Source organism: Mirounga angustirostris, unplaced genomic scaffold, assembly GCF_029215605.1.
Source record: "Mirounga angustirostris isolate CCGP_5_RB_7025 unplaced genomic scaffold, mMirAng1.0.hap1 SCAF_13, whole genome shotgun sequence".
NCBI classification, from domain to species: domain Eukaryota; kingdom Metazoa; phylum Chordata; class Mammalia; order Carnivora; family Phocidae; genus Mirounga; species Mirounga angustirostris.
The window spans coordinates 62,059,200-62,078,706 of record NW_026991721.1 but is presented as its reverse complement, the minus strand read 5'-3'; the positions used below and the strand labels follow the sequence as shown (position 1 = coordinate 62,078,706).

Below are 19,507 nucleotides of genomic sequence, written 5' to 3'. Positions count from 1 at the left end.
TCCTTCCTCCAGGCTGACACCGCACTTTACACATCCCTCAATTATATACCCATCATTATAAGAAGTTATTGTTCATTTAGGAATATCTCCCTCCTACTAGACTATGATACCCACCCCCACTTTCTGTACTCCCCACACTAAGTCTACCAAAATATCTGGCATTGGGTAGAATTCAGTAACTCTTTACTATTTAATTGACTAAAGGAATGGAAGAGAAATCTAATCCCTGAAGGAAAAAGGAATGTTACATCTGGAGAAAATACATCAGGATAAGGGAAATAGCTGTTCTGGAACACATGAAGGGGGATGAGGCTCATTTTATCTGGTCAGAGAAGAGCCAGGAGTGGTTGACATAGCAGTAGGTTCCAGTCTGATAAACAACAGAATTATCCAACAATGGAACAGGCTGCCTCTTACGAAAGAAACTGCCTTATCTGTCTGGGGGCTGCTGTGGCGGGAAATCCTCCTGTATCAGGAGGGAGGGAGGTTACATCGCATGACTTCAAGAGGGTCTGTGTCTGTGTTGATCTAATTCAAAAAAACGTCTTAGGCTTGATGCTAAATTAAAACTGCCTTAGTAAATATGTTTAATCTTGCATGGCAATCAGTGGACAAAGAATACTGTGAGGAAGTAGTGCTGTGAGGGGGAAGGGAATGAACTGGATACTACAAGCACCTTGAAATTGCCAATCCCAAATGTGTTGTGTCTCCTAATTAACACCAGCACAGTAACAGTTATCAACACAAAGGGCGGATTCATCATGAGAGGGAAGCTCTGAGAGAAACAGGGAAGGAGAGAGTTCTCCGTGGAAGAGATAGTTATAGGAGGATAAAGAGCCCCATATGCCTATTTCTACCAGGTAGAGACAACCTTACTTGGAGCTTAAAAATGAAATCAAGTCTGGATTACTTTAGGCTAGTGGCATCTACAAAACAATGGTTTGGAGAATAACCATTACTTGCTTTTCCTGGGGAAATCAAGAGACTTGGTCTATTAATTCTGGGAGGTAAGTTAAGTGAACTCCCATTAACTCCAGGTAGGGAGAGAGCTGCACTCTGGACATTTTACAGTTTTGCCCATTGCTGACTTCCCAGGATCTTTTTATTTTTTTAAAGATTTTATTTTTAAGTCCTCTCTACACTCAACGTGGGGCTTGAACTCACAACCCCAAGATCAAGAGTGCTACGCTCCACTGACTGAGCCAGCCAGGCGCCCCTCCCACGATCCTTTAATGATGTCATCATATCCTCATCCCCTCAGGCAAGGCTCTGCCGGTTTCTCACTCTCACCTCCTGGATCTAATCAGCTACTAAATCCTAGCTTCTCTATGTTTTCTCATGGATCCTTTACTTTTCAAGCCCTCAATTTCACGGTGGTACTGACCTTTATCACCTCACCTTTGAACTACACCAATAACACCAGGCAAATGCTGGAGTCACAAGCATCCTCTCTCCTAATGGCCCTGTATGCAGTCTCTTTCAGCAGCCTACGGGAAGACCTTCAGCTCTAGCACTGCCTGTGAGCTGGTATTCAAGGCTTTCCTCAGCTGGGGCCCAACCTGCCTTCCATGTCCATAGTCAGAGAAATATTATTTAACTTGTTTGGCTTTTGGTGGATACTCACATGCTGAGTCCCATCCTGGGATATGAGTGTAACTTGCTGACTCAGCCCAGCCTGGGTCACCGTGGCTACTTGTGTAGACACAACATCGTCCCCTTCCACACCTGTAACATACGTGATCTGGGACCCTTTAAGAACATCTTCACTTTGACCTATTTAAAACAAATGAATCATTTATTTGACCAACCAATCAAGCTGTTTAGAAAACAGAGGATATATTTTCTTTTTTTTAATCACTTTGAATATTTATTTATTTTTTTCCCCAATATTTATTTTAATTCCAGGATAGTTAACATACAGTGTAATATTAATTTCAGGTGTACAATACAGAGATTCATCACTTCCATACATCACCTGGTGCTCATCACAATACTCTTTAATCCCGATCACCTATTTCTTTTTCTTTTTTTTTTTTTTTAAGATTTTATTTATTTATTTGAGAGAGAGAGAATGAGAGACAGAGAGCATGAGAGGGAGGAGGGTCAGAGGGAGAAGCAGACTCCCCGCCGAGCAGGGAGCCCAATGCGGGACCCGATCCCGGGACTCCAGGATCATGACCTGAGCGGAAGGCAGTCGCCCAACCGAGCCACCCAGGCGCCCCCGATCACCTATTTCACCCATCCCCTCCTGCCTACCTCCCTTCTTGTAACCATCAGTTTGCTAGGCATAGTTAAGAGTCTGTTTTTTGGTTTGTCTCTCTTTTTTTCCCTTTGCTCCTTTGTTTTGTTTCTTAAATTCCACATGAGTGAAATCATATGGTATTTGTCTTTTTCTGACTTATTTCACTTAGCATAATACTTTCTGCCTCCATCCATGTCGTTGCAAATGGCAAGATTTCATTCCTTTTTATAGCTGAATAACATTCCATCGTGTGTGTGTGTGTGTGTACATTTTCTTTATCCATTCATCTATCAGTGGACACTTGGGCTGCTTCCATACCTTGGTTATTGTAAATAATGCTGCTATAAACATAAGGGTGAATGTATCCTTTTGAATTAGTATTTTTGTATTCTTTTTTTAAAAGATTTTATTTATTTATTTAAGAGAGGGAGAGAGAGAGAGAGAGAGCATAAGCGGGAGGGGCAGAGGGAAGGAGACAGAAAGAATCTCAAGCAGACTCTGCACTGAGCATGGAGCCCGATGCGGGGCTCAATCTTACAACCCTGAGATCATGACCTGAGCTGAAACCAAGAGTCAGACACTCAACCAACAGAGCCGCCCAGGCGCCCCTTGTGTTTTTGTATTCTTTAGGTAAATACCCAGTAATTCGATTACTGGATCATAGGGTAGTTCTATTTTTAACTTTTTTGAGGAACCTCCATACTGTTTTCCACAGTATCTACACCAGTTTGCATTCCCACCAACAGTGAACACGGGTTCTTTTCTCTCCATGTCCTCACCAACACCTGTGTGATTTTAGCCATTCCGACAGGTGTGAGGTGATGTCACAGTGTAGTTCTGATTTGCATTTCGAAAAGAGAATATTTTAAGTATGACCAAAATACTTGTATAGATTAAAGTGTATATGTATTATATTCCAAATCATAAAAATGGCTTCCAACACCTCCTTCCGATTCTTCCACCTCCACTTTTATAAAGCCAAACCAAACTAAACCTTTCCACATCAAATTTAAATGTTCTAATTTTGAGGGCTCCCGGGTGGCTCAGTGGGTAAAACGTCAGACTTCCGCTCGAGTCATGATTGGTCCTGGGATCCGCCCCGCGGTGGGCTCCCTGCTCAGCGGGGAGTCTGCTTCTCCCTCTCCCTCTATCCCTCCCCCTGCTCATGCTCTCTCTTTCTCCCTCTCAAATAAATAAATGAAATCTTAAAAAAAAAGTTCTAATTTTAGGCGACCCCTTTTATTCTTAATTGGAGTCATTATGTGATACTGTGCATGTGTGCTGGGGCATGGTGGGGAGGTACTGGACAGGAAGACTGCCTGGCAAATAACCCTTCCAACATGGCAAGTATGCATGAAGTTCTTGCAGTCACTTAAGAAGCTGTTAAAAATGATAAGACAATCTTCATAAACATTAACCACAAAACCAGAATGGTGTGTAAACAGAACCTACTTCTAATACTAAATTACTTACTCTTTAACACAAGTGATTGATTGCAAGTCATCAGTACACAATGACCACATTGTGTAAAGACATTGTAATGGCATATTATCTGGGGTAAGGTTAATCATTTAATAAGGGACAGAACAGGAACCACCATCCACTTATTTCATAAAGAACCAGCAAGTAAACAGCACTTTCAACAGTCCATTACTGCTATACTTGGCAACCAGGAAGCCTGCTGTTCCCTCTCTTCTATTGCTTTCCACCTCCCACAAAGCCAGAAAGAGGGTAAATATGGGGGGTTTTTTCCTTCAAGGAAGGACTTATGCTAATTTAGGAGTACTTCTCCAAGTTAGTGGCTGACGCACGCACGCATACGGCTCTGGCCATGGTGGTGTAATCTCCACGGCGGCCATTACTTCACGTCGGTCTGTTCTGTGTCACAGCCATTTAGATACTATTATCCCAAAGGGCTACAGAACCTCGAGAATCATAGGAGAGGAAAGGATCGCAAACCCATCCCTATTCTTAGAAAAACAATCATAGTTTATTATTTTTTTTTAACAAAATGTGCATTATCATATTACGGACTATTTTCTAGAATACAAGAAATTCAGACAATCTGAAAGATCGACTTTGAAGGAAGAGACTGAAGAAGCTTAAAAAAAGAATTTTAAAACCTGAGCTTGTCATCATTAAAGCCGGTTTAGAAAAAACAAAACAAAACAAAAACAAAACAAAGCCTGCTTTCTAACTGCAAGGACCCAGCAGTTGCAGGAATATCTGACTGTCCGCACTCAGGGTGCTTCGCCAAAAAACACAGCATCCAGGACGGAAGGAGCTGTTACTTCTATCACATGACAGACGACTGAAAAGACAAATGAGAACTGTAGCAGGTAGTGAATGATGTACTCTTTCCCTTATTTTCCAACCAACTTTTTTCACCGAAAAGTTTTTCAACACTTCAACGTAAGAACGGGAAAATAGGATTTCTTTTCATTTTCAAATCTACTTCCGTTTAGGAGGTCCTCGGTGCAACAGCAGGACAACCTGGGTTTTGTTTTGTTTTTTTAGAAAACCTTCACCTACTTTACCGACTTACCTATGTTATTTAACTGAAATCACAGAATGTAATCCTCTAACATTTTTTCCCAAGAGTTTATTCTTATCGAAATGAATGTTTTTGTCTCCTACACTACTGAACAGCACATGAATCAGCGAAGAGTTATTTAGGAGTGCCAAACCGCTCTAATGCTTACAGTCAACATCCTTAGTGCACCCAAATAGCCCAGCTGCTCCTCCCTTGCTCTCTGGCCCCATTTCACACCGCCATCCCAGGCAGAAGTGCCCCACTGGCCAGATTTCTTTTAGCCTCTCCAATTTACTTTGCTCTCTCCAACCTCAGGGCTTTCTGTATGTGCCCTTCCCTCCACTTGAATGTCCTCTTGACTTTGCTCCTTATTTCCCCTTCCTGCCGAATCGCTGCCTCTCCACCAAATTAACCCCTATCCACCCTCTACCATCTCTCCTAGTAGCTGTTACTTTAACTTATTTAAGAAGTGTGTCTCGTTAACCTGTAATGAACTTTATAAAACCAGAAAGCTCACATGGCTTGTGCAAAAGATTTACTGCAACTCTTTGCCTTTGCATTCTATTATACCTAGAGATCACTTTATTAAGCAGCACAAGAATTCACATCACTCAAACTCAGCTCAAAGCAAGGCGGAGACTACGGGTCCCTCCTCTGCTTCCCAGCATGTCAGACTCCTCTGCTCCTACCACTCGGACCGCTGGCACTTAAAATAAGCTTGATCTCAAAGTTGGCAGGTTCCAGGGCTTCTTTAGTGACAATTACAGCTTTCCTTGCCGAACAGAAGCCACAGTCAAGAGCGAAAACCCTCCAGCATATAGGTAAGTGCAACCAGGTCTGACAGAAGAAAAACTGCAATTCGAGCTGCGTGTCCTAAATCCACTTTATTGCCATCCTTCTGTTTAACAAGTGGAGAACTAAACAGGGAAAAAAACAAAAAAACACCTCCCAGACTAGACTAACTTCCCTTCTTAGACATCCCAGAGCACCAAGTCCCTTTCTTTGATAGCACTTATTACAGTTGTAAATTCTGTATCTGTGTGATTACGTGAATGAAACTTTGTTATCTGAGAAAATGCTATGAATCACAAATTATGACAGCTGTTGATTCCCCAACACAGAGAGAGGTTTACTAGAAAGAACACTCACCTGGGGGAGGCTCAAAGAAGGCTTCCTGCTCCTCCTCAATGGGCTCAGTGTCATTGTGGGCTGTCCGTTTGTGCATGGCCAGTGTGGAGATCTGCTTGTAGGTCTTCCCACAGTGGTTACAGTTATATGGTTTGGAATGAGTGTGAACAACATGATGTTTGTACAAACTGGAATATTCTGTAAACCTTTTGTCACACCCAGGGACTGTACAAACATATGGCTTTTCACCTAAGTAAAGAACACACACACACACACAAATCAGCTTTTACATATGAAGGCATAATCATTCCATTCCTCCCATGGGGGAAAAAAGCCTCTAATAGCAAAAATAGATAGTTGTCAGATCTCCTTCTATATCGCCATGAGGCAGAACACAAGAAAAGACTCCCCTAACTATGGTTTTGTCTTGGCTCAGAAGGTAGTCTGCATTCTGAGTCTTATCTTGTGCCTGAATACCCTTTTCCCTTAATTTCAAGGGACGAGAAAAGGATGAAGATGTTGCCCAGTTTAACTCTAAGCTTTGATAAAACTCATTTATTGTTAACTACAACTAGACAAGCTAGATATTAATAACAGTATACTAAAAATAATAAATGCAATTATTACTATAACAAATACAGCTTTCCCTAAGGGTTTTATAAGGACAATAAAAAAGGATTGTCTAAAAAGTCTACTAGACATGGTCTGCACACTTACAAATCTAAAAGGACATACCCATATAATTTCTAAAATGTGCATATGCATGTGTGCATACATGTGCATGTCTTACTTTATTCTCATTTTGCACCCTTCCTTGAGTAATCACATTTTCTTGCATGGTTCTAAACACTGTAAAACCACCCATAAATAGTAAAATCTCACCCTAATGTAATCTGTAACATAAGTCTTGAGCATAAAGTAATTGGAAATTGCTTCCTTCCTCTGCCCAGTCTACGTTCTCAAAGCAGGGCAGGTTAATGTTCTTATTTTGGTAAATGATTGTGGGACAGACCTGGGGAGGGCAAGGCCAGGCAGGGAAATGGCAGGCAATTCCAACAGAAAACCTGCCCCATTGATATTTAGGCTGAAGCAGAAACAGCCACTAGGTGGCACCAAACCACAGTCAAGACAGAAGTGGATTTGAATTGAGCTTTGGAGCTCCCTACCGGCGATATATCTGCACAGCCTCAACTGGGTCCTCTAATCAAACTTGCAAGAATGGATTGCATTTTACATGGCTGAATATTTGCACTCCACTCATAGCATAATGTGGGCATTTACTGTATCATCTACTTGATGATCATTAGCCAATCTTTTCTTCCAGTCCAGACCTACCTCTTGGGTCAGACCAAAAATTGTAACTATGTACTGCATCTCTCTACTTCAATGATTCTCAATCATGTAAAAGACCGGGGTGGGTGGGTTATTTCTTTATATATTTTTACACACACACACGGAGCTTTTTAAAGATAACCGATGCCTGGGCCTCATTCCATAAAATTATGTCAGAATTGTGCAGACAGAATATGGGGAATAAGCCTATTTTTAAAAAGTGAATCCAATGTGCATCACATTTAAGAGCACTGCTTTATTTAAATGTTCCAAAGATCAGTATGGCTAAATTTAATGTAGGCATCCCTCTTACTGGAATCTAATTTGCCCATTAAACATGTGGAACAGTAAACTTTTAGGTAATGAGTCTATATTCCACTTGCTTTAAATGGGAAAAATAATGTTTTCCCAGCCCATCTAAAAATCCCAGCCAATGGGTGCCTGGGTGGCTCAGTTGGTTAAGCGTCTGCCTTCGGCTCAGGTCATGATCCCAGGGTCCCTGCTCAGTGGGCAGGGAGCCTGCCTCTCCCTCTCCCTAGGCCTGTCGCCCCCCGCTTGTGCACTCTCTCTCTCTCTGAAATAAATAAAATCTTTTAAAAATAAAAAAATAAAAAACCCAGCCAATTTCCCCAAATATCACACAAAGGCTCTTAAGCACTGTGTTATAATCCACCAAGACTGTCTACATAATATGAAGCACTTCAAACACCAATTATCTAATTATTTAACATTCAGTAGTGGGTATACATTGGTGTGTAATACACAATGATACAGTATAATATCAGACAGGAATTCTGTTTTCCTTCTACACCACAAACGTACTACAATCTAAAAATCAAGTATCTTAAAGATATAAAAGAAGTGCAAATTATATTAGGAAAATATAATTTTTCTTCTAATCTATGGTTTTCTTTTCTAGGCCTTCTAGGTTTTCACAGGCATTTCCATTTTCTTAGAGAACACTTTAATAGTAGGGAACATGATGGCAATAATGCATATTACACAATGTAAGCATAAGATACGACTGTATCAGAAATATGACTTCAGTGTGTCCTATGTTCTCTCACTCAGACTCACATGCAACTTAAAAATTTTTTCTTTTATAGAAAAATGCATCACATGGGGCGCCTGGGTGGCTCAGGCGTTAAGCGTCTGCCTTCAGGTCAGGTCATGATCCCAGGGTCCTGGGATCGAGCCCCGCATCGGGCTCCCTGCTCCGCGGGAAGCCTGCTTCTCCCTCTCCCACTCCCCCTGCTTGTGTCCCCTCTCTCGCTGTGTCTCTTTCTGTCAAATAAATAAATAAAATCTTTTTTAAAAAATGCATCACAAGTAGATTCATTATAGTGGGTTTTCAGTTTGGATCATAAATTTTGGGTAAAAATTTTGCAAATCATTACAGCAAATATACAGATGGTAAGAGTTCAAGTGGGGAAGGATACCCAGAGACCTAAAGATTCCAAACTGACAGCGTTATCTTCCCTTTCCAACCTGCTCTCCCCCATTTAACGATTATCATCTAACCCATCACACAAACTAGACTGATAGGTTTTTCTTTACACCTCGTGACTAACTTAGTCAGTCACCAAGTCCTGTGCCAATACCTCACCTCTTCAATGTCTTTTCATTTGTATCCTCTATCTCATTCACTTTGAATATTCTAACAGCCCTCTCAGTTTCCTCACCATTAGTCTCATTTCCCTTTAACATCTTTCTATAATATGGACTGATTTTTTTCTTAAAAAAAAAAAAAGCAAACGTTTGGATGTCTGGGTGGCTCAGTCAGTTAAGTGTCTGCCTTCGGCTCAGGTCATAATCCCGGGGTCCTGGGATTGAAACCTGCATAGGGATCCCTGCTCAGCAGGGAGCCTGCTTCTCCCTCCCATCCCCTACCCCAGCTTGTGCTCTCTCTCTCACTCTCTCAAATAAATAAAATCTTAAAAAAAAAAAAAAAAAGCAAACATTCTTTAAATCCTCTTAAGGTTTCCTCTCTGCCCATAGTGATATTCAGATTCGTTAATGTACTCTCTTCAAAGGGAAGGGATTGTTGTGGATCCCTGAAAAGATTTCCAGAGATACTCAGGGATCCGAGGAATGCAGCCAGAGAAACAATGCAGCCAGAGAAACACTGCAGAAAGTTCCATTCTCTAAAAATGTCTTTTAATTTAATTTTATTTATTTTTTTAAATGTTTTATTTATTTATTCATGAGAGTCAGAGAGAGAGAGAGAGGCAGAGGCAGAGGGAGAAGCAGGCTTCCTGCCGAGCAGGGAGCCCGATGTGGGACTGGATCCCAGGACCCTGGGATCATGACCTGAGCCGAAGGCAGACGCTTAACCATCTGAGCCACCCAGGCGCCCCAAATTGTCTTTTAATTTTAAATTATTGCAAAGTTACTCTTAATACCAGTAATCAAGACAATGTATTAAACAACGTCTTAAAAAACGAATGCACATTCTGCCTTTGCCTCCCATTTGCCTTTCCCCTCCCGACGACTAAAAATACATTCACAAAGTGCGGCATCAAAATTAAAAACCTTTGCACTGCAAATGGTACCACCAAGGAAGTGAAAAGACAGCCCACAAAGTGGGAGAAAATATCTGTAGATCATATATCTGATAAGGGACTTGTATCCAGAATATAATAAAGTATTTTTACAACTCAACAATAAAAAGAACCAAATCTGAAAAATGGGCAAAGGATCTGAGTAGACATTTCCCCAAAGAAGACCTACATATGGTCAATAAGCACAGAAAAAGATGCTCAACATCTTTAGGATGCAGGAAAATGCAAATCAAAAGCACAATGAGATAGATACCATTTCACACCTGCTAGGATGGCTATCATCAAAAAGATAATAATTGTTAGCTGCATTGTGGAGAACTGGAACCCTCATACATTGCTGGAGAGACTGTAAAATGGTGCAGCCACTGTGAAAAAAACAGTTTGGCAGTTCCTCAGAATGTCAAACACAGAGTTACCATATGAACCAGCAATTCCACTCCTAAGTATACACCCAAGAGAAATGAAAACATAATTCCACACAAAAACTTGCACATGAATGCTCAGAGCAGCATGATTCATAACAGCCAAAGTGAAAGCCACTGGTGAATGGATAAATAAAATGTGGTATATGCATATAATGGAATACTATTCAGTAATTAAAAGGAAAGAACTCGAGCCTCAAAACACTACGCGAAGTGAAAGAAGCCAGATGAAAAACACCCTATGTTACATGATTCCATGTGTATGAAATGTCCAGAATGGGCAAATCCATAAGGACAGAATGATGATTGCGTAGGGCTGAGGGGTGGGGGTGGGAGGAGACTGCTAATAAGTATGGAGTTTCTTTTAGGTGGAATGAAAATGCTCTAAAATTGGATCATGCTCATGGTCGTACAACTGTGTGAATATATTAAATAACAGTGAATCATATACTTTAATGAATTTATTCATTTTTACTGAAGTATAGTTGGCACACAATGAATCATATATTTTAAATGGATGAATTATACAGTATGTGAATTATATCTCAATAAAGCTGTTTTTTAAAAAAGAATATAGCCACAGACCGCCCCTCCCCCTCTGCCCCACAAACAGCACAAAAGCCCAGTTTAAGAAACACCCTTACCATGATAGTGCAGACACAAGGCCCCTGCCTACCCCTCCAACTTCACTTCGTACTAGTCTTCCACATGTGCCCTATGCCTGCCATATTCTCCAAATAAATCGTGTTTTTCATACCTTTGTGCCTTTAACCGTGCCGTTTCCCCAGTCAGGAATAACCTGCCCCCCGCCTTCTAGCTAGCAAACTTTAGGACTCAGTCTAAAAGTCAACTTCCTCTGGACAGCCTTCCCTGAATGCTTCTCCCTTTCCACAGAGGTGGTTGCTCCCCTCTCTACTCCCACAGCATCTCGTTCAAGGAATGGGAGACACTTTGCACTCCGTAGCAATTAGAGGTCTGTCAACTCTCCTCAGTTCAACTGCCCTTGACCATGTCATATCTGTCTCTGTATGTCTGATGCCTGGCAGGGGAACACACAACAGATGTTCAGTAACTGTTGAATAAATGAATGTATAAATGCTAATGTGAAGGGTTTTTTAAGTTGCTTAATCCCCCTCCACCATGCTAAGTGGTAGAAGGAGGATGGGAATGACTGGAAAAAGGTTTATGGAAGAAAAACAGAAGACAAAGAAATCAGAGACTGTTACCTGTGTGTATCCTCACGTGATTTTTATAATTGGTTGCACTGGCAAATGCCCTCCCACATCCTGGTTCTGTGCAGTAATACGGTCTTTCTCCTGTATGTGTCCTAATATGTACTTTTCTGATATTTGATGTTGTGAAAGACCGACCGCAGCCTTCAAAGGGACATTTAAAAGGCCTTTCTCCTGAAAATACAAAAAGGAATAAATTAAATGGTGCAAAAATACTTAGAAAATGGAAAAAAATTTTTTAAAGATTTTATTTATTTGAGAGAGAGAGAGAGAGAGAGAGAGCATGAGCAGGGGGAGGGGTTGAGGGAGAAGGAGAAGCAGGCTCCCCACTGAGTAGGGAGCCCGATACGAGACTAGATCCCAGGACCCTGGGATCATGACCTGAGCTGAAGGCAGATGCTTAACCAACTGAGCCACCCAGGCACCCTGAAAACTGAAATGTCTTATCCTTCAATTCTGTCTAGGATCATGCTCAAGACTCTAGCCTTCCCGTATGGGGCTTCCCTTTCAGGGTTTTGGCTTTCTGTGGTTTTCTGCCCTGTAAATAGCGTCTTCTACTCCAAATTTAAATTTCTATAGGAAATCTGAATATTGTTCAAAACTTATCACTGACTGCATGACTTTCCAAGATGGAGTTATCCAGATGGGCATATTAAAAAATGAGCTAAGAAGGACGCCTGGGTGGCTCAGTTGTTAAGCCTCTGCCTTCGGCTCAGGTCGTGATCCCAGGGTCCTGGGATCGAGCCCTGCTTTGGGCTCCCTGCTCAGCCGGGAAGCTTGCTTCTCCCTTTCCCACTCCCCCTGCTTGTGTTCCCTCTCCTGCTGTGTCTCTGTCAAATAAATAAATAAAATCTTAAAAAAAAAAAAAAAAAGAGCTGAGAAAAGCAGAGAAAAAAATATAAAGAAATACAAAAGAAAAATGAGTCAAGAATAATAATTATAGGGATGCCTGGGTGGCTCAGTTGGTTAAGCATCTGCCTTCGGCTCGGGTCATGATCCCAGGGTCCTGGGATGGAGTCCCACATGGGCTCCTTGCTCAGTGGGGAGCCTGCTTCTCCCTCTGCCTGCCACTCCCCCTGCTTATGTATGCGTACTTGTTCTCTCTCTCGCTCTCTCTTTCTCTGACAAATAAATAAAATCTTTAAAAAATTTTTTTAAAAGAATAAGAATTATATTTGAACAATAAAAAATAAAAATTAAATTAAAAATTGATAAATGGCTGGGGCGCCTGGGTGGCTCAGTTGTTAAGTGTCTGCCTTCAGCTCAGGTCATGGTCCCAGGGCCCTGGGATTGAGCCCCTCTTCAGGCTCCCTGCTCGGTGGGGAGTCTGCTTCTCCCTCTCTCTCTGCCCCTCCCCCTCTCTTGTGTGCTTTCTCTCTCAAATAAATAAATCTTTAAAACAAAACAAAACAAAAATTGATAAATGGGAAAAAAATTAATTATATCTGAACAACCCCAGAATCCCCCAAAAGCTTATCTCCTAACTTTATTTATTCTATAATACCTTGAAAAAAATTTTTAAAAAATCTGGTGTCTAGGGCACCTGGGTGGCTCAGTTGGTTAAGCGACTGCCTTCAGCTCAGGTCATGATCCCAGGGTCCTGGGATCGAGTCCCACATCGGGTTCCCTGCTCTGCGGGAAGCCTGCTTCTCCCTCTCCCACTCCCCCTGCTTGTGTTCCCTCTCTCGCTGTGTCTCTCTCTGTCAAATAAATAAATAAAATCTTTAAAAAAAAAAAAAAATCTGGTGTCTAGTATATAATACACATTACATATACTTGCTGAATATATTACTATGCTCATAATCTAAACTTATGAAAAAGTTTATTCTGCCAATTATATTCCTTTTCTTCATACTTGCTTTATATAACCTCAGAACCCAAAGGGCCTTTAAACTGTTAGGCAGGAAGTAGTCTTTGGTTTTGATTCCCGTGTGCCCTTCTTTAGAATGAGTTCAAATTAGGCAAACAACTTCTGTGGTTAAAAAAAAAAATCTCTATATGTGTAGATAAATAAATAGATATTTACCTATATATATAAAAGTTTGTTATTTTTCTTTTCTTTTTCTTTTTTTTTAAGATTTTATTTATTTATTTGACAGAGAGAGAGACAGCGAGAGCAGGAACACAAGCAGGGTGAGTGGGAGAGGGAGAAGCAGGCCTCCTGCTGAACAGGGAGCCCGATGTGGGACTCGATCCCAGGACCCTGGGATCATGCCCTGAGCCGAAGGCAGACGCTTAACGACTGAGCCACCCAGGCGCCCAGTTTGTTATTTTTCTTTTGGCCAAGTGAAATTACGATTTACCTGCTTAAAAACCATTCCAAAAGATTTCTGCCCTCAAGTATGAAATCATTTTAAAAGGAGCAGGAACCTCTGATCCTTTCTTCAGAGAAAGGTGTTTTGTTTTGTTTTTTTCAATATGTTAACCTAAGGAAAATAGGTTGTCTCGGGTAAGTCCCTTCTCTCTGGATCTAGATGACCTTAACATTTTCCCAGCTCTGACATGCTGTGATAAGGAATCCAGCGTTCCAACAATTCCCATGGTGCTAATATATTACTCCTCCGACTCTGTAGCACCTTATTTTGTTTTTTCACTAAAACAACTTGTGTTTGTAATAGACATCCCCGAAGCCCCCTTACTCAATCCAACATTTTACCAATTAAAATACTCACCATTTAAAATCTGATGCATGAATATGTGGTTTGCTAAATGAGTACTAACAAAGGAATCACAATTCCAATGTTTTGACCAAATATTAATGGAACTAGATTATGTTTTTATGTAACTTTTATATAACAGGTTGGTATTATATAGCAAATCCTAATAGAATTTGCAGGAATTTGGAAACACTTTCGTCTCATAACAATGGATAAAAATAAGTACCTGAATAAAATAGAAGCAGAGATCTGCTGCTTTGTTCCTGAACACTGTAAAGCAAAGCCTATCTGGGATCATATTTGAATTAAAAGCTAAACTTTAATGACTAGACAAGTCCTCGATGGAAATTTGCTAAACTATTTCAGAATACTTAGAAGTATCTGGGGACAAAGTTATCACACTATGTTTAAAACATCTGTGGTAAAATTTCAAACTAAATTATTAAGCTATAAATAAGCTTAGTCAATAGCTATAACAGCATCTCTTATCAACAGTTTCTGAAATTCTTCCAGCTCTCATCCAAAGCAAATAATTACTTTTATAATTGGTATTCCAATTCTACAAATAATTAAGTACAAGAAAGGGAGGGGAGGGGAGATAAAAACAAAGTACCCTTTAGGAAAAGGAGAGGAGGAAATTTAAAGGGGGCGAGAGATGATCACAAGGAAGTGACAAGTCTTCCTTTCTGTGGGGCTGTTAGGGTTCATTTTCTTTAGCAGCAGCTAAACACAGGAGAAGCAGTGCTGAACTGAGAAGGAACTGGGTGCCTTAGGTTCTGGTCTCAGCTGGGCTACTAAATAGATGTGCAATCCTAGGTAAATAAGCCTGTTGCTCAAATAATACCTGTAAACTGAGAGGGTTGGTGATCTATGACCACTGTTCATCTTTTTTGGGACATGGACCCCTTTGAGAATCTAACAAAATTATGGGCCTTTATCCTGGAAAGAAGTAAATGGCAAGGTGCATGGAATTTCAGGAGTTTAAGAGAAACCCTTGAAGCTAACTCTGAAACTTCCAGAGACTCCTTCCCTAAGTCCCTTCCCTACAAATTAAGAATTCCTGGCCTCAGGGCGCCTGGGTGGCTCAATCAGTTAAGCTTCTGACTTTGGTTCGGGTCATGATCTTGGGGTCCTGGGATCAAGCCCCACGTCGGGCTCTGTGCTTAGTCTGCTTGTCCCTCGCCCTCTCCCTCTGCCCCTCCCCCCCAGCTCATGGGCACACATGCTGTCTCTCTCAAATAAATGAATAAAATTAAAAAAAAATTCCTGGCCTTAAATCAATCAATCAATCAATCAGATCCTGGCCTACATATGGTATTTGTTCATTCCAGTACCTGTATGAGTTCTGATATGTTTCTGTAGATCTCCTGAAGTTTTGAAAGACTTAGTACAATTATCTTCTGAACACCGATATGGCTTTTCTCCTGTATGAGTTCTGACATGACTTTTTAATCCATAACCTTTAAAAAAAATTTAAAAGGAATTTAATTATATGAGACCCCTCTAAGCATGCCCACTGAGATTAAACAATTGAAAAATACAGTAAACAGCAAGGATATAATATTAGGCAAACACAACAGAGCAGCTATTAACAATGGACAAGAGTAAGACAGCTAAGGGCTGTCATGCTGGAAATTCCATAGTTTCATCTCTGTCTAGAAGAGGTTGTATGTGTTTCTTTTTTTAAAGTGCCCCAATCTTATTAGATGTTCACAACTCATACCCCAAAAGCTTCAGGTGGAATCGAGACATTAAATGAGGAATAGGGAACAGTGCTTGCCCTGCTGGATGTGTCCCCAGGCAGGACCCAACCCCTGCTAAGTCCCAGTTGCCCATGGTTCCCTCAGGTCTGTCCTAACGTTAAATTCTGTGTCCACTTCTAATGCTCAGCTTTTACTTTTCTGCTAAAAGAAAGCAGAGTGTGGAGTGAAACACCAAACACAGTAGGCAGAAATAGGCCTGAGGAGAAAAATGGAAACAGAGAGAGAGAGAATAGAGCAAGCAGCACAAGAGAAAGGTAAGGGAGAGACTGAAACACTGGTCATCATGCATCCACTAATTCAGACAAAGGCAAGGGGTCAGTTCCTGCCCCTGGCCAGTCTCTGCTTGCCCCCTAAGTGGAACAATGAAACAAAAAAAAATTCATGTTTTTACCTGTTGCAAATGCTTTCCCACAGCCTAGATGCTCACACTGATAAGGCCGGTCTCCCGTGTGTGATCTCTCATGGACCTGTCATTAAAATGCAGGCATGATTCTATTTCCTTTAGGCATCTCTCAGGTAGATGGTCTCAACAAAGACCTATTTTTCTTTTTTCCCCTCTGTTGAATTACAGTTGACCTTTGAACAACGCAGGGGTTAGGGGTGCTGACCCCCGCCTCTCGTGCAGTCGAAAACCAGCGTATAACTTCTCAACCCCCCAAAAATGTAAACTACTAACAGCCTACTGTTGAGCAGTAGCCTTACCAATAGCATAAAGCTGATTATCACATTATTTCATGTTATATGCTTTACATACTGTATTCTTACAATACAGTAAGCCACAGAAAAGAAAATGTTATTAAGAAGATAAGAGAAAATACAATTACAGTATTATAACGTATTTATTGAAAAAATTCACATAGAAGCAGACCATGCAGCTCAAACCTGTGCTTTCAAGGGTGAACTGTATTTTGTTGTTTGTATGGTTTTTTTTGAAAAACAAAAGACAACTTTCCTCAAAAACTATGGCCCAACAATTCTCAATATAGACCTAAATGCTGTATGGTAAGAAGTACTCATTTTATTTATTTATTTATATTATTATTATTATTTTTTTAAGATTTTATTTATTTATTTGAGAGAGAGAGAATGAGAGAGAGCGAGTACATGAGAGGGGGAGGGTCAGAGGGAGAAGCAGACTCCCTGCCGAGCAGGGAGCCCGATGCGGGACTTGATCCAGGGACTCCAGGATCATGACCTGAGCCGAAGGCAGTCGCTTAACCAACTGAGCCACCCAGGCGCCCTATATTATTATTTTTTTAAAGATTTTATGTATTTATTTGACAGAGAGAGAGAGTGCACACAAGCAGGGGGAGAGGGAGAGGGAGAAGCAGGCTTCCTGAGGAGCAGGGAGCCCGATGCGGGGCTCGATCCCAGGACCCTGGGATCATGACCTGAGCCGAAGGCAGACACTTAACGACTGAGCCATGCAGGCGCCCCAAGAAGTACTCATTTTAAATACAGAACAGGAGTACTGGAGGTGTGCATTCCTCTACAGTGGTCAAAGGTGTCTGTACAGAACATAGACACAGTGAGAGCTAGGAGCAGAGCATAGGGAGAGGCTACACAACGTAAGGTTAAGAGTTTGGAGGCTGGTCAAATAAATAAAATCTTTAAAAAATTAAAAAAAAAAAAAAAAAAGAGTGTGGAGGCTGCTGCGAGAGGGGCCCTGCCCCGAGGCAAGGCTTTAACGTGGACTAGCGGGATGGCCATGGCATGTGCCTTCTCTGAGCCTCAGATCCTCTCCGTAAAGCCGAGACGTAACCGCATCTACCGTAGAGGGCTGCCGTGGCAAACGCATTATCACGACAGTGGCCAACATTTACTGAATCTCTACCAGGCCATTCTTTTCGGTACTTTCCATATACAGTATCTGCTTGTTTATTTCTCACAACCACTCTATGAGGGGGGTGCTTGTACAACAAGGAAAATGAGGCCCTAAGATGCCATGTAACATGTCAAGGTCACACACCGATGGGTAATGGGGACTGCTATTCTAAATAGGTTACATGCCTGCCTCCTGACCCACCGTAAGTTATTCACTGTTAGCTGCTGAGTCATGGTATGTTGTATGTAGCTGCCATAAAAATATTTGGTCCATATACTTGGAAGACAGGGCACATTAACAGAAACTTCTGCTAGATTTCAGCAAATCACTCTTAACAGAATAATTGCACACACATTTCTCCTAAACTTACATAAATTTCACATCCGACAAAAATATATTCAAATAGAGTATCTATCATGTGCCAGGTAGTATGCCAGATATTAGGGAGACAGAGATGAAGAACAGTCCAAGCTCTCGAAGAGGTGATAGCTTCTAAAATCTGCACAGGGTTTTACATGGCCTGTGTGTAAGTGTGAGTGTGTGTCTTTATCTTGGTAAGTGAGGGAAAATAATGGTGTTTGAATGCTATAAATATATTGTGTTGGCATTTAATGTCCTAGGTATTGTCGTAATTAGATACAGCATTTCCTTTAAATATACCTTAAGATGATGAGCTGTCGTATATAATTTTCCACATCCATCATATTCACATCGAAATGCCTTCTCTCCACTCTGCTGGGATTTAGCAGTTACTCTTGTCGCATGTCCTTGTAAGACAATCTAGATGAAACAAAAAGTAGGATTTAAATTATTTATATAGAAATAAAGTAGATGAAATTACTGTTTTCAGAATAAAAAAGATAAAACTGTAATGTGGGTTTCCAGACTCAAATGATCACTTTACAAAGATTCTATCGTGTTGAACCAGTTAGGTTATTTCTGTTCCATAGCTGAAGTCAGCAGCTGTGGAAGAAGTCAAAAGATGAGATCCACGAGGGGGCATAGCTAGAGCTCACAGATCTATTCCCATTCTAGAAAAATCAACCCAGGTAGCATCACCATTGTATGCAGGTATTCCATGACATGCTCAAGGGATATATATATATATATGTATGTATATATAGGACATTTGTCCTAAACAATGTAAAGAGCATTTTCAATTTCAAAAGCATTTCAAAGCAACAAAAAAGAGGGGTTTATGTCCCTGTGGTCACCTGTGGGAGATAGTACAATGCATATGATCCTAGTCTGTTCTTATATTCAGTAGATCATTTTTCTGGGACTCAACACCACAAGACTTCAAACAATTGTCCTGATTTTAGAAGCTTTTAAAGATGACCACCTATTTTAGAAATTAAGATACCATAAAAATGGAAGGAAGAACGACTTTCTACTCTATGGGCCCTGTGGTGACAGAGCTGTAGGTTAGGGTGACTTGTTTCGAAGTGAAATTTGAAGGCTGGAAATGAGGAATGAGGCGAGCAGTCCAGACAGAAGGAAGAGTATGACCAAAAGTATGGAAGTGTGCCTGGAAGAACTGGAAACTTAGTACGAGAGGATTATTATCTATATGACAGAGTAACATGAAAAAGAAAGGGAAGCTGAAGACCACATTCAGGAAGAGCTTTAGAAGCCATTCTGAAGAGTTAACCCAGACAATGAAAGCAAAGACAGGCCTTAACATTCTTCTTTAAGTTTATTTATTTGAGTAAACCCTACACCCAATGTGGGGCTTGAACTCACAACTCCGAGATCAAGAGTCACATGCTCTTCCAGATGCCCCAACATTTTTAAAGTAAGGGATTGACCAAG

At 40.9% G+C, this 19,507-nt stretch overlaps 1 protein-coding gene across 5 annotated transcripts in view; it reads right to left on the bottom strand.

The window, feature by feature from the left end:
* ZNF143 (zinc finger protein 143) overlaps window positions 1-19,507 on the bottom strand; it is a 65,861-nt gene that overhangs the window by 8,675 nt on the left and 37,679 nt on the right. For all 5 annotated transcript variants that reach the window (XR_008507500.2, XM_045894167.3, XM_045894168.3 and 2 more), the window contains 6 exons: window positions 18,356-18,475; window positions 16,262-16,337; window positions 15,442-15,567; window positions 11,445-11,624; window positions 5,925-6,152; window positions 1,625-1,773 (listed from right to left, as the gene is read on the bottom strand). Coding sequence is in view for 4 of the 5 variants with exons in the window: in XM_045894167.3 (XP_045750123.1) it covers window positions 1,625-1,773; window positions 5,925-6,152; window positions 11,445-11,624; window positions 15,442-15,567; window positions 16,262-16,337; window positions 18,356-18,475 (879 nt within the window). In the remaining variant the exon portion in view is untranslated. The remainder of the gene's footprint in view (window positions 1-1,624; window positions 1,774-5,924; window positions 6,153-11,444; window positions 11,625-15,441; window positions 15,568-16,261; window positions 16,338-18,355; window positions 18,476-19,507) is intronic.